The sequence below is a fragment of the Pantherophis guttatus genome, chromosome 2, assembly GCF_059756535.1.
Source record: "Pantherophis guttatus breed Tessera chromosome 2, ASM5975653v1, whole genome shotgun sequence".
Lineage (NCBI taxonomy): Eukaryota > Metazoa > Chordata > Lepidosauria > Squamata > Colubridae > Pantherophis > Pantherophis guttatus.
The window spans coordinates 86832873-86848628 of record NC_142064.1 but is presented as its reverse complement, the minus strand read 5'-3'; the positions used below and the strand labels follow the sequence as shown (position 1 = coordinate 86848628).

Sequence of the window (15756 nt, the reverse complement as noted above, 5' to 3'; positions counted from 1 at the left end):
GAAAAATTCTTAATTGACAATTGATGAGTGCACTGATGTCATATCAATATACATCTCAGTTGTGCCTGGAGGTAAACATTGGCCATTTGAGTAAATTATGGGGCTTTGGATAGAAAGAGAAAGATCTGGCCTTTTAAAACAGTTTTCTTGTGTCTTCCACAATGAAGTATTTCCAGTGATGGGATTCAAATAATTTAACAACTGGTTCTCTGCCCTAATTATTTCTTCCAACAACCAGTTCACCAAACTGCTGAGAAAGTTAACAACCGGTTCTCCCGAAGTGGTGCGAACTGGCTGAATCCTACCACTGAGTATTTCTATAAGCTACCATGAGTTGTTAAGAAAGTAGATAGAATACAAAAAAATTGTATCTACAAGCTATTGTGACAGATACTGTTGTCTTTCTTTCTAGATTCCTTTATTTCTTGTTAAGTTTCAATTCTGTGAAGCAACAAACTCAAAGGTGGATATGGAGATTCTCACATGTTTAGCCCTTAAATCTTTATTACAAGTAACTCCAGAAATTTTAGAAGATGAAAATGAATATCTCAGAATAACTAATGAAAGTAAGAATATAAAGCGTTATATTTTGGGACCAATTCTCCTATTTCGCATTGCCCATTATCATTTTATTTCTGTTCCTTTTATTAATGCAGTTAAACATTAAGCATATTTTCTAGGAAAAGGACATTACAGTATTGAGTTTTGTGTTAACATCTTTTCCAGAATTTAACATGACAATTATACCAGAGATGATAAAGAGTTCAGAACATTACTCTACTCAAGAAGTTTATTCTAGTCAGAACAAAGATCTATCCGAATTCAACAATCCAAGTAGGTACATTTGCACTAGGGTTACTGGACATCTGGCAAAAGAAGGGCATATTCCCTTTTTTGTCCTTGTGTTCTTCATCCAGAAGGCATAGCCTTAAAGTCAATTGGCTTCTTGATTACCTCTTCCTAAGCAGCTATTCTCTGAAGAAGCTATTCTGAAGTTATTAGAATCACATTTCTAATAACTGCTCCTGCAATCACAAGTTAACAATCTTCACTCTGTGACCTTAGTTACTTAGTGCCTTCTGTCTACTTACATTGCTGCCTGAAATTGACAGCACCTTAATTCAGGGCTGTCAAACTTGCAGCCCACAGGCCAGATGTGTCACGCACTGGCCACACCCACACCCATTTAGTAAAGGGGGAAAAAGTTGTGATACGTCACGTGACGCTGCCCTGTGATGATGCAAGTTAGACACCCCTGCCTTAATCAGTTACATGTTGAAGGCTTTTGCTCCTAATCTAGCACATTCCTGCAATTGAAAATTGATATTTCTAATGCTGGAAAGAAAGATTTTATACATATGTACTAAGTTTTTTGGGGTTTTTTTTGCAGTTTTTCACTGCAATTTTTGTCACTGATGCCCAAAAAGTTAAACAATGTGTCCTCCTTCCCCTCCCTTATCCTCTTTTCCTATTATCTATGTCCTCTTTTGCCTGTTCAGAAACTTGGTAACCATTATCTGAACTAGAATTCAGATACTTTGGATAATATTAAATTTCAGAAAGATCTCTTGATTTTATTTCATTAACAAGTGCTAATTGTCTGTAGGATTTTGATCAAAAATTGAGTGCATTACAAGATTATCAGATTAAGTACAGTACGAGCTTTACTTTGGAGGAAGTAGTTTACTAGATTGTAAAAGAGATGGGGAAATCCTGTGGTTTTATTACTATCATTAAAACCTCGTTAAACTGTAAATTACTTCCATGTGTTTTTCAGATTATTGTATTCTTAATATTGAGAAATACTGAAACCATTGTATCTTAAAGTCTTTTTTCTTTTTCTAAAATTGCCAGTAAGTTACAATGGAGAACTTGAGGTGCCATTAACCCCTCCATGTAGGAAAGAAAATATGTGCATGAATTCATTGTATGTCCACTTAAAACCAGAACCTGTTTCTCCCATTAATAAAAGGTAAGGGCGTTTTTGTCTTTACTGTGTTTTATGAGCTCATTGAGGAGGGGAATTAGATCTTTCAATCAGTGGTGGGATTCAAAAATTTTATTACCGGTTCTGTGGGTGTGGCTTGATGGGCATGGCATGGCTTGTGGGCATGGTTTGGTGGGCGTGGCAGGGGAAGGATACTGTAAAATCTCCATTCCCACCCCACTCCAGGGGAAGGATACTGCAAAATCTCTATTCCCTCCCGATCAGCTGGGACTCCGGAGACAGAGAATAGGTGGGGGCGGAGACAGTCAGAGGTGCTATTTACCGGTTCTCCAAACTATTCAAAATTTCCGCTACCAGTTCTCCAGAAGTGGTCAAAACCTGTTGAATACCACCTCTGCCTTCAATGCTGCTTCCCCGATTGGGTTTTTCTTTTAGTCCTCCTAAGGGGAGGATGATTTAATTGTAATTTGATGTGTGTATGTTAAATGTGCTTTTGTATTTATATTTTTATGGTAATTTTTTCAAGTTAGATGCTGGATTATTTTTAAATTATATTGAATTTATTTATTAAGATTATATGCCACCTTTTGTTCCAAAACCCCAAGGCAATATATGTCATGCTCCATCCTCCTGTTTTTCCCTATGCTCACAGCACGGTGACATAAATTGGGCTGAGAGAGTGTAGATGACTCAAAATCACTCAGTGAGCTTCTGCAGCTGAAGCTAGAGCAGAACTCTAGGTGTCAGTCTAACACTTTAACCACTATACCATACAAGTTCTTTATAAAGATTACAAGGTTTTTTTAAAAAATAAAAAAAAATTTAGGAAAGTAAATATATTAATTTGAGAAATATATAAAGCTCCTATTAAAAATTCACCTGAAACAGTTCTGATTGATTTATTAAATGTTACTAGAGTTCAGCAACCTCTGAAGAAATACACAGTCTCTTTTATTTCTTAAACACAAATATTTGCTGATAATTTCTTTAAGAAGTAACCATGACTGGTCTGGAAAAACAAAATATTTTCAACAGGAATATACATCTTATTCTGCCTAAGGGATCAACTGCTGATTATGTAATTGAATAGTGAACTGCATTTTGGTTTAGTGGGTCAAAAAGATAGCAGCTTAGTTTTTCTCACACATATAATTTTCCACCCTATGCATTCCAGCAAAATAACCAAATATTTCTAGTATGCAAATAGATTCTTTGCTTTCAACTATGTTAATTAATTATTAGAGATATTTAAGCTGCATAATGAAATGAAAGTTTCTGTGTGGTGTAAAACAATAGTTCTTCCTAGTTATATTTGCTAAAAATGAAAAATTGGTGTAGAAAAGAGACAGCAGTATTTGTTAACTTATATCTATCTGTGTGTTGTTCTATCTGAAAACAGGATACAAAATCTAATGTTTTTCCTGTTCTTTTTTCCCTTAGTGATTTCATTACAGAATCTACTTCAAATTATTTGGAAGGGCTTATGTGGCAGTCAGAGAAATACCAGAATGCTATGTCTTCACTTTTCCTAATAGGTAATTAAGTACAAATTTTGAATTTAGATTTAGTAAAGGTTCACATACTTTCCCCCCCACACACACACACACACATAAATATGTGTCTTTGGATTACTTTCCTCAATAAATAAATGAACAAGTATAATGTTTTTGACTCATTTGTTTAACTGGGTCTTTTTATCTAGTCTTAGCATTTTTGTGGAGAACTGATAATATTTCAGGTCACATTTATGCAGAAATATTGAAAGTTCAAAAGGGTTCATAAAATTTTAAGAGCTATTGTTGACAATACTGAACTAGATTGACTAATATGAGTATGAAACAAATTTCTGTTTTCCTAAATAAGCTTATTAGATAATACTTTAGATAAGTATAACAAGCTGAAAATCTTGTCTGTTAAATATGCCTTTCTTTCTATTAAAATGTATTTTAATGAGAAAGTTGTTTATGTAATCAATATAGTCAATAGAGCTGCGCCTACTTAGAAAATTATTTACAAGATATTGCATGCCTTAGAATATCCAAGAAAATGAGATCAGTATATCTTTAAAGCATCCACATTTTTTTCCACACTTTTTCATGATTTCAAAGCAGACAAAGCTCATATAAGATTACTCCTTTAATGCGTCAATTCCTTAAAGCAGCCTATTTTCAAGATTACAAGGAGTCCCCAAAACAGACTGCTTTAAAGCAATGTTGCATTTGTGTACATGTACATGTGCTCCTGCACATTCCAAAAGATTTCTTTCAAATAATTTTCAAAGTATATTCAATTGCCTTACTGATATTTAAGTAAGACTTGCTTCTTAAAGCTATAGACTTACATTTGCATCTTGCAATGTACCCATGACTGATCGCATTCAAATTTACTTTTGAGTAATATGGTTGTGACTTGTCAAAAGGAAGGGTTTGTATTCATACTTTTCAGTCCCACAAGGCTAACCAGCAGGATGTGCAATATTTGACAACTAAATATGCATACATAGACATGTATGATCACTTAACTGGAATGTAGGGATGAAAATAAACTGGTCTGTATCATTTTTTTTACAGTACCTCAGAATTCTGTTGCTGTATGTCAAAAGTTTTCAGTCATAGAACTGAGGACAAAGTTGTCAATACATGAAAATTCCATGACTACCGGAAGCTTGGAAGAAGATGAGTGGATTAATTTAAGAGAAAACCTGACCGTGCCATGTGTTTTAGAAGCACTGAGCGTAAATGTAAATGATGAAGGAAGACTTGCTAATACAGATGTTGAAGATTATTCCAAAGTTACTAATTTCCAGTTAGATGGTAAGTATTTTAAACTTTATTTCAGTGTTTTTTAAATGAAAATGAGATATTTCATTTCCACTTGAATTTGTCTAAAAAATATTAGAAGATGTAGAATTAGCATGCTAGCTTCCAGCATTCTATTAATGCTATGGCACTCTGGGAAAGATAGTACAAGTACAAGTACAACACTAATGACATCATTATAGAAAATGTTGGCACTGGAAATATGCTGCTTGAGGCAATATTGTGCCTGCTCTACTGTCCTGGGAACTCTAGCTAACTATACTTATCACAGAAACCAGTCTGTCAGGATCATGCCTATTTTTTAACTACTACTCCTTTCTTTTAATTGAATAAGTCTTATCCTTTTCATTTTCATTCTTTGGTTTCTTGTGATAACTTGAAACTGAACTGGATAGATATTTAAACTCAATTTGAGAAGTTTATGTCTACAGACTGTCAAATGTATTTACCACGCATGCTTGGAACAAGTTTTTCTACTCTCATTTCCAGTATAATGTATTTTTGCATGGGCAGATAGTACAATTTTGTGTTTTTCGTAATAATTTCTATTAATTTTTTTTAAATACAATTTAAGTATAAAAATTAAAGAAGATAGAAGAAGTGAGAAAAAGAAAGAAAACGAACTATGATTTCCACCCTTCTTTCCATTGAGTAATTGCCATCTTCATTTTTCCCCTTCATCATTAACACTTTTTAATCTCCAAATCAATACATCATTAATTGAGTCTTTCAATAAAAAGTCCATATAAGGTTTCCAGTCTTTTAAATAAGTCTTTATTCTTTTTCCCAGACCACAGATAGTACTGTTTTCTGGAACACAAATTATTAGGGTGGTAAAGGGATTGATGGTCCTTTTTTCATTTTATTTTTGATTATGTATTAAATCATTGATTCACCTTATACTGTAAATCACAACACAATCAAATATCTCAAAGTAACATATAGCGTGCAGCCCTGGTTTTATTCTGTGTATTTCCAACAGAGACTTTGATCTGAAGATCAAGGAGAAAGCTAATGTTCAGTTATTGTTCTTCTGTAAAGGCATTGGTAAATACAGATCCATCCAAGATTGTAAATGGTGATAACATGATTGTGGGGCACTTGGTAACCAGTCATAAGTGCAAAAGGATTCCCAAGCATCCAGATCGCAATCACATGATTGCAAGATGGTGGTAGTGCAACATTTTGTTATGGTCAGAAGTGCTTTACAGGCCAGAAGCTCCTTTCTGAGGCCATCCATAATTTCAAATGATTGTTAACTGAGGACCACTTGTACCAAAGTCCGTTGGGAATGGAGATGAATTCCCTTCATTCTTATTTTGCTGACAAAGACTTTTGCCACTTAAAAAGAGTATCTGTTATCAGATTAATGAGATGTAATCCAATAACACAGTTTTTGATGGTGTGGAAACATAGAATTTCCTATTTCTAATCCCCCATAGTTACAATATTCATAGACATAAAAGGAGATATTGTATCAAGCCTTAATAACACCATCCAAATTTGTTGGGCTACAAATAGGGTACTGATTGGGAATGGACATAGCCCAATGCATCTGGTGGGAATCAGGTTGGTGAAAGCTACTGTGATAACATAAATAAATCCTTTGAAAAGCTATATTACAGAAAGCTTGTGGTTTTACTAAAATATTTTAAATTGTTGACCTTTTAGAAAGCCCTTAAAATATGGTTCTGTCAATTAGCTTGAGGATCCCATGATACAATGGAGCCTGCTAGATGACTGATTGATAGTTAATGTAATTCTCTCTTTGTATGTTTTACTACCATTCTGCTTTTTTTTTTTTTACTTTTTTACTTTAAATTGCTTGTTCTAATGGTTTTATATGTATTTTGTCTGTATTTTGTGTGTATTTTGATTGTTTATTATTATCTACACCATCCAGAGTCACCATATGAGATGGGCAGCTATACAAATATGATTAAATAATAAAATTATGTTTTCTTAATTACACATTGCTTTGCAGGTAGAACTCATTTAGTGACTACCTTGTTTAGCAACAATATGCAGTTACGACAATTATGAAAAAGTAAATTTACAACCAATGCTTGCATTTACAAGCTTCACAGGTTTGTAAGGCAAAGGAAAACTGAAGTAAGGCCACAAACACTGTCTTGGTTTCATTTGCAAACCGCTTCAGTTAACCACCAAATTGCTGCTCCCAATTGTCAAGGAAGTCCTTGCTCCTGTGCAAGGACTTCCTGTATATCCTAATTTCAATGGATGTGAGTGATTGTTTGGGTTGATTGTGATATCCCATAATAATTCATAATATGTTTTTGACTGAGCTGTGTTCAATTGAAAAATACTGTAAATACATAGATAGACAATGGAGAAATATTTGTTTTCTTTTCAGAATGGCTTGATGACAAGAGTTCCTTCTGTGATTGCAACGTGAAGAATTTTAGTATCCCTCATTGTATTGGGACCAAGGATTCTTGTTCTCCTAAAAAAAATGAGACTTTTTCTTCACTATCTCTGACACCTACTTCACCACAGTATAGTATCTCTATAGCAGACAACAATGTATCTACTGAAAATTATATCAAACAAACCAAATTACAAAATGAAATTGAAAAGCCAGTGCAGATTGAAAATCATGAAGTAGGAAAAAACAATCAAATAGTCAGTTGCAAGAAAGTCTCTATCTCAGCAAATAGTAGATTAAGAAATAAAAAGTCAGTTCTACCTGAACAGCCTAGAAAATGCAAAGATGACTTTGATCTTTTGAGTAATTTTATCATGCTGCGATCTAAACAGGTGATCAGTCAAAGAAAAGAAGGAAATGATATGGATATTCAAGAAGAAGGTAGTTTAATTGCCTTTCTTTAGATTTTAAGTCTTCTTTGTAGGTTGTTGGTAAGCACAGCATAATTTAGCATCAAATGTTCTTTTCTGATAAAGCATTACAACTATTAAGAAACACCCATGTAAACCATCGAGATCAGAAAGGATCAGATAGGAATGTGGGAATATTTAAAGTACATGGTAAATTTACCTAATAAAATAATCCCTTATTATAGGGAACATTTTGATCTATGTGGGAAAAAGAAAATTAAATATTTGCAATAGTGCATTCTCTAGTATTTGAACAAACAGTAAATCATAAGAGCGTTTAATTATTAGAGTATATTGTAAGTGATTTATACACATACACACATTTTACTCTGTGTACCCATATTGGGAAGCTACACGCAGTTCCCATCAAATAGTCAGTTATCTACAGCACTAAGCAAAAAGTAGGAGGCAAATTACAATATGAACAACTGGCCGTTATGCAGTCAAGTGCTTTCTGGGTTGAGCTATAATATTACAGTGGTTCTAATTTTTACTTTAAAATCAACATAGTTTAAATGTACAGTGAAATGAACCTTGGTTTAAATAATGTTGTAAAAGAATAAGAATAAGAATAATTTTATTTCTATACCGCCCTTCTCCCGAAGAACTCAGGGCAGTGTACAGCCTATTAAAAGCACGACAAACATCAATTAAAATAATTTAAAATTATTAAATAATTCGGCTCAATTTAAAACCCCAGCCTATTGTACTTGCTGATAGAAGCACACCGGGAGAGATCAATCAAAATGTGCTGACACAATGAAGGCATACAGATATAATTTGTATATGCTGTAGCTAAAGGATGCCAGATTAGACTGATGTGTGTATGTGTATGTGTGAATCACTAGCTCCCTGTACTACTACCACAAAAATTTGGATAATGTAGTGCTTCCTGTTACCTCCCTTCCACTCCCTTTGGATTTTTCCACTGTTGATTCTCCTCCTATTTTCAGAATGGAAAGCAATTGGAATAAATCAGGCTCATTATATTTAATTAGATCATACATACCTTATTGCCCCTAATGGTTAGCAAATTCTGCTCTCAGAAACATCCAGTCCCATTTTATTAAATAATTGTGCTAGTTAATGTGTGATTCAATTGGGGTGCAAGTTAACTAAAAATATCTGGATATATTTAATTAAAAATAATTTCTACTGGATGAATAATGAATTTGTTGTATAGAACCAGCATAGATGATAAAAATGATGAATGTCATTGATACAACAATTACCATTGAAATATTAAACTATTTATGTTCACATACATCAGACCCTCTAAGCTTAGACTTTAATTAAGTTTCATGAGTAATTTAAATATTTATTTACTAATGAGGAGCATTGGTTACTGTGTTATATTTTCATTGTTTATGAATATATGTTTTCAGCTGTACATAGTACAAAATTGTAGGAACTAATAAATCCTGTAGTAGAGTACTACATCTTTTCTTAGTCTTATGTTACCATCTAGTGATCTCACACTAAAACTGCACTGTATGTTACATTCTGTAGATACTTTAGAATTTCTCTGTAGGAAACTTCCCTATGATTTCTTTTATAGAAAGCAAGAAGCACAATAGCAACCTACAGCCACTTATATGTGCCACACAGATATTATAGCTTTTCAGATCTCTCATTAGATAAGAAGCTGTCATTCTGGGTGCAGGTTGCATTCAGTTTCCAAATCTTGGGTCACTTCTACTTCTTCCTCCCCAAAACTACTATTGATCTGTGATTTTTACAGTTAGAAAATGGGAATATTGCTAAATACAAATTATATCATAAGGAAATAAACATGAGAAATATTAACAGTATTTAATTAGCTACAGATGAAAACTATAGTACTGTCCTGATCTCATTCATGAATCCATTTATTTTTTGAATAAACATGCCACTCAGGGTGGGTCTTGATCCAAAAAAAAGGGCATCATTCAGTAAGAAATTAAGATTGCTTTAACTTATTTTATAAACCTGTTTTTGTATTCCCTAAGTATTTGATGCTGAGGACGAACAACCTTCAAATGAAAGCCACAAAAGTCCTGGGGTTCCTGGCATGACAATTCCTATGGAAAACCAATCAAAAGACAATCATACATTAGCTTTCCTCAAAATTAAAACATCAGGTACTAAATATTTTAAAGCACCATTTTAAAGTTTCTTTTAAAACAGGAGCACTGGATTTCAAATTCCTCTGTAATGATTTCAAAACTTCCCCAGTTAAAGAATAACAATTATATGTATGTAGAATTCTGTTCAGAAAAGATGGTCAGATGAATGCACATTTATGAGGGAACTGATTATACCAAAGAAGAAGAAACAGAAAACATCATAATCCCCACAGGAGGCCACCTATTGAAAATGGAGTGCAACACCAAAATAGCCAATTGGATTGGTACACATTGTATTATAATGACAAGTGCTGTTTTATATGTAGAGAAGCACATTTTAAAAGTACTATATTTTTAAAATGATGTTTTCACCTCTATCTGCTATCTAAGAATTGACTCTTGATGGCCACTAATTCCTATGGATCTTTATTTTTAAACAGGTTAAGAGTTGTTAAGCTTTCAAACACAGAACTGCCCTCTATGTGCCATTAAAATAGAGGAAAATGACCTGTAAAATAGGATACATGGCATATTAGATCTCCTATGCAGAGAAAGAGAGAAAGTCTCTATCTTTCTATGCATTGATCTGAATTCTAAAAAAAATAGTTTTGTAGTATCCGTTGGCTCCTCTTCAAGCATATGTTTTCCTGAAATTGCACCACACTAGCACAAGCTTCTGCAAAGCGTTGCTGACAGGTTTTATGTGACTGTCCAAAAGCCTGCCAAATCATCTTTTCCCATTCAAATCTGGATTACTGCTAGCCTAATACATGGAACTAATATGTCTGTGGTTGGGAAATAAAGAAGTCAGAAAGGAAGATAAAGCAGAAGTAAATATCCCGTTGTACATTTGTTCTAAAGAAAACATGATTTTTTCAAAACATGTATCACAATGCCCTTTAGTTTTAATGTGGTTATCAGCAAACTTCAGTTTCTAAATCATCAGTCATAAAACAGTGATTTATTTCAATTTTGTTTTTCAGGACTTTAAAAGCTTTTTGTTAAATCTTTGCTTTGTTTTAACCAGAGCGTCAGTCTCAGGCATATCATATCCTAGAAGCTGCAGCGGCTCCAGTTTTGAAAGAACTTATAAAGCTTGACATGCAGAATTGGAGGTTTGCCACACTTAATTCTGATAACAGCAGATTTTTTTTAAAACAACAAGAGAAAGTGATCAGTGACACATTGAAACAAGGTGGGACTGCTGCATTTTTTCTAAAACTATATATAGTTTATATTCTATATAGTAGAAAGGTACAATTCCATTTTTATTCATTTCTTTTTCCCTAATACCACCTTGAATAAAAATCTTTTAACAAGATATTGGGGATTGAATCAGGAATCTTCTTCATAATAATCCATGCTTTGATTGATTGATTGATTTTATATAGCCAGCCTGTCAAAAAGAATTCAGAGTGGCATATAATTAAACTGGTGTTTCTCAACCATGACAACTTTAAGATAGGTGGACTTCAACTCCTAGAATTCCCCAGCCAGCATGATTAGCTGGGGAATTCTGGGAATTGAAGTCCACATGTCTTAAAGTTGGCCAAAATTGAGAAACACTGAATATAAAGCGTGTAATACATTCTGTTAAATCTAATCAGCAATCAAAATAATGACATTGGACAGGGACACAAGTTATCCTAAACAATACAGATCATAAAAAAACAAGCAGAGTCGGGGTCATCTGGACTTCAAGAGTAGGGGAGGGGGAGACAATGATATTCTATGGGACAGGTGCAGCAACAAGGAAGGTATCTCTTCTGCAACCCATGAAATAACACTGTTTAAGAGACAGAAGTGGGATTAAAACTTCTGCATAAATTGCAGATAGCCCCACAAATGAGCAGGCCCTTTGCCAAGAATGATTTTAGATATTATAATCAGCATCCTGAATTATACCTAGAAGCCTCTGGCACCCAGTGCAGCTCATGAAATAATTGTATTACATTGCCATGCTGAGATGTGTCAGTCACTACCTAGTGCATCTACTTTACAAGATGGATCTGAACAAAGACAGGATAGAACTGCACCAGGACACTCTGCGCCACAGCTGCCACCTGTTTTTCAACCAAACATTTTGTTCAAAAAATGGTGTAAAAGAAACAGAAAAAAAAAACATGGAAAAAATATTAACTAAGGCCATTTGCAGGTCTAGAATGGAAAATACCATATTATTAAAAAGTATTGGGTGAACCATCATTTTAATTCTACTTCCAAATAATTATGAAAAGCAATGCTTTTGAAATATTAAAAGATACTAATATAAAAGTAGTCTTAACCCTTTTGCCACTTGTATGGTAAGTAGCCATGGCACAAGCATCTCCTAGCAATGCTTTTTTCTCATGTTCCCACTATATACTTTCATCTTGAACCAACCTTAAGTCATCTGTAGCTATACCAGTATTAAAGGCATATTCCACACTTATTCCAACACCATATAGTAATTCCCTCCAGTATGGGTAAAATAAGTGAGGCTTGGCCATCCTTTATCTTGAAATGAAATTACTGGACTCAATGATTCGAAACAGGAACAGTAAATGTGGGATAAACATCAGCAATGGAGAGAAGAAGTTTCAAGTCAGTGTAGTTTTTTTCTATTTATGCAAGGAGGGGTAATAGCACTTCAATTCTATACCAAAAAAAAAAACAAAAAACACCACCTTAGATTGCATTTTTAAAATATGCAAGAGGACATCTGACGCTACGATGTCAAATTGCTCCATATGTCAAATTGTCCAATTTAGTGCTCAAAATTGCTCCATTAAGTGCTAGATGTCAGAGTGGTCCAATTTAATAACAGGATTTTTGTGCCTTAATACCCACCAAACTAAATATAAGAAATAATTATTGTGTTTACTAAATAGTTTTTGTAGTTCCGGAAGAATAATCTCTAATATTATTTTCCCCTTTTTTATAGGTAGCAAAGATGCAAAATATATTTTGGTATTCAGACATGCTGCTATTCTTCATTTGCTGGTTACAGTTCGTGATCTTTTATTAACCTGTAACTTGAACACTGCATTAGGTAATTTTTATAAAGAGATGTAGTCCTACGTTGGTTTATTGGAATATATCATTCTACGTCTACCATAGATTGGAAGATGGAAAATTCATTTATATTTTCTACAAATGTTATTGTCAGGCTACATGTAGTGAATTTTTTTTAATTTTTAAAATAAAAATAGCAATGGGAAAAAATTACCATAAAATAAATTTAAAAAGTAATGTTTTACTTTGAATGAGCAGGCCTTGGGCATAAAAGTTGGTTTAGTGTTCAGCTTTAAAATGCATTAAGAATCATTTAAAGAGGGAAGATACGAGGAAGAAAAATAGGATTTGAAACTGACTTATGTGAAATATGCAGAACATGTGATAAATAATGTTTATTTGAACAGAATATCTGTCCAAGGCAAAAGACAATTATAAAGATTTCCAAGACTATGACCTGGATATTATTTGGAAACAGCTGAAAATTGTGGAAATTGTTGTGCAGGAGCAGAAAGTCAGTCCCAAAATGACAGAATTACAGCATCAAATTGCTAAGTGGGTACAGAATAATGCAAATGATCAGAATAAGGTAAATAACACAGAAAACTTGGTATTTGTGGGGTATTGTGGAGAAAGTAGTCAAATTACAACTGCAGTGAACCCTGGGAGAAAGAAACATTTCACCCAAGTTTCAAGCTTATGTTCAGTACAGAGCAGTGGTGAAATCCAAATTTTTTACTACCGGTTCTGTGGGTGGGTTTGGTGGCCGTGGTGTGGCTTGGTGGGCGTGGCTTGGGCGTGGCTTGGTGGGTGTGACAGGGAAGGATACTGCATAATCTCCATTCCCATCCCACTCCAGGGGAAGGATATTGCAAAATCTCCATTTCCACCCCACTCTGGGGCCAGCCAGAGGTGGTATTTGCCGGTTCTCCGAACTACTCAAAATTTCCGCTGCCGGTTCTCTGAACTGCTCAAAATTTCCGCTACCGATTCTCCAGAACCTGTCAGAACCTGCTGGATTTCACCCCTGGTGATGGTCATACTTGTAGTTTATATCTGAAAGGACCAGGATAGGGGTTTCTGAAACCTTGCTCAACCTTTGAGTATCTTTCAATACAATCTCTCATGGATTTCCTGGTTTATGGCACTGTTTTGCAGTAGTTCCCCTTCTTTTTGAAGGAACAGCTCCAGTTCATGGTGATATGTGGCGGAAAGACCAAGCACTTGAGCCCTCTGTTGTGTCCTTAATAATCTGCCTACTCCTATTCAACACCTACATGAAATTGTTTCTTCAGTATGTTGTTGAGACCCAATTCATGTTGATTTCTGAATGAATATATGATGCTGCCAAAATGCTATCCAGGTATTGGAAGATAGCCTGGATGGAGAGTAACAGGTTGAAACTCAATTACAGAGTGGCTCTGAAGGACCACCAATTCCAGTTATACCTTAGACAACTGTAATGTGCTATATATGGGATTGTCTTTGAAGAGCATCTGGAAACTATAGCCAGTCCAGAAAGCAGTAATTCAAATAGTTATGGGTGCGTGCATCCCAGGTACACACATAATATTTCTGTTTCAAGAGGTGCATAGTTGCCAGTTGGTTTAGAAGTGCAAATCAGTTTAAATCCTTCATGGTTCAGGACCTTGTTATCTATTCTATGGGATCTGGTTGGGTGGGTTCTTGATGTGTTCTCTTAATGTGGTTTCCTTGAGTTAGTACTGATCAGAGACACAAGATTTAGATATTCCCCCCCCAAAAAAAAATTAGGGCTGTTTTATTATACAAAAATACAGTATTGTAATTATCCTATTTTCTACTTTTAATCTTAATTTTAACACTATAGATTTATGTCTTATTACTGGCTAGTAGTTTCTTATCATTATAAGTTTTGTCTCTACTTCTTAGAATTACTGCCATCTTATTCAATCAGTAAATGTATATTATCTATAGCTCTATATCCTGGTTGTAGATTTTCTTACATCTACCATTTCCTATCTTGATATTTTCCTAGCTAAACAGTTTCCTATTTCTAGAGATTTTAATTTTCCAGGTCTTCATCTCTTCCCATCCACCATCTGTTTCTCAACTTCAGCAACTATTGTATGAGATATATGGACTTCAACTCCCACAATCCCTAGACAATATAAAGTTGCTGAGGTTTAGAAATACTGCTGTAGAGGGATGAGAATCTTTTACTCATTCCAGGTGGTGATTTCATCATTGACACACCCTTATTTCAGATTGGCTATTTCAATAACAGAAACATATGTTTTAATTCAATTCTGCTAAATGCTAGTCCCCTTGACATTTGCTCACCTCCCCTTCCTAGTGTTAAAAAATTGATGTAAACCAGGGGCGGGTTCCAAATCTTGCCCCTACCAGTTTGCTTGTGCGCTCACGCACGCTTGCGTGCACACACAGCACTCCTGCGCATGTGCAGAAGCATCCGGGCAGGTGGGCGGAGCCTCCCACCACCGCTGCTACCAATTCGCTGGTAGCAGCTGCAGTGGGAGGCTGGTGAACTGGTAGCAACCCATCACTGATGATGGGTGAACTGGTAGCAACCCATCACTGATGTAAACCTAAGTATTTCATCAAGTAAGGGGAATTGTCATTGTGTCTATCCATTCAGATATTAGATTAGTTTTTTATTGTTTTGACTATAACCCCAGGTTTTACATGATTATACTTTTGGGTGTTTTTATTAATTTGGTTTGAATCTGTCTGTTTTAATCCAAATTACATACTGGATTGCTATATGTTGTTCAGAGTTGGCTAATCTGATAAATAAATTCTACTCAAATCCATGTCAGGTTCTTATTGAACTGAATTAGGGATCCAATGTGAGCAAGGAAGAAATGGACAGATCTATAGTCATGAATGCTTCAGCTTCCCAAATGAAATTAAATGGATCAATTTAGCTGATCTTGACTAGACGTTCCCTGGAAAAAACAAAAGATTATTATGACAACCTGCATGCTTTCAGATGACAGAGAAAAAAATGCTTACTAATTATATTGCCAATAAC

At 34.6% G+C, this 15756-nt stretch overlaps 1 protein-coding gene across 2 annotated transcripts in view; it reads left to right on the top strand.

The window, feature by feature from the left end:
• The window catches only part of SHOC1 (shortage in chiasmata 1), a 52964-nt gene that overhangs the window by 21622 nt on the left and 15586 nt on the right, over positions 1-15756 (top strand). For both annotated transcript variants that reach the window (XM_034410582.3, XM_087886344.1), the window contains 10 exons: positions 413-566; positions 727-834; positions 1855-1972; positions 3389-3483; positions 4519-4761; positions 7142-7594; positions 9612-9743; positions 10756-10923; positions 12652-12759; positions 13130-13311. In XM_034410582.3, the coding sequence (XP_034266473.1) occupies positions 413-566; positions 727-834; positions 1855-1972; positions 3389-3483; positions 4519-4761; positions 7142-7594; positions 9612-9743; positions 10756-10923; positions 12652-12759; positions 13130-13311 (1761 nt within the window). The remainder of the gene's footprint in view (positions 1-412; positions 567-726; positions 835-1854; positions 1973-3388; positions 3484-4518; positions 4762-7141; positions 7595-9611; positions 9744-10755; positions 10924-12651; positions 12760-13129; positions 13312-15756) is intronic.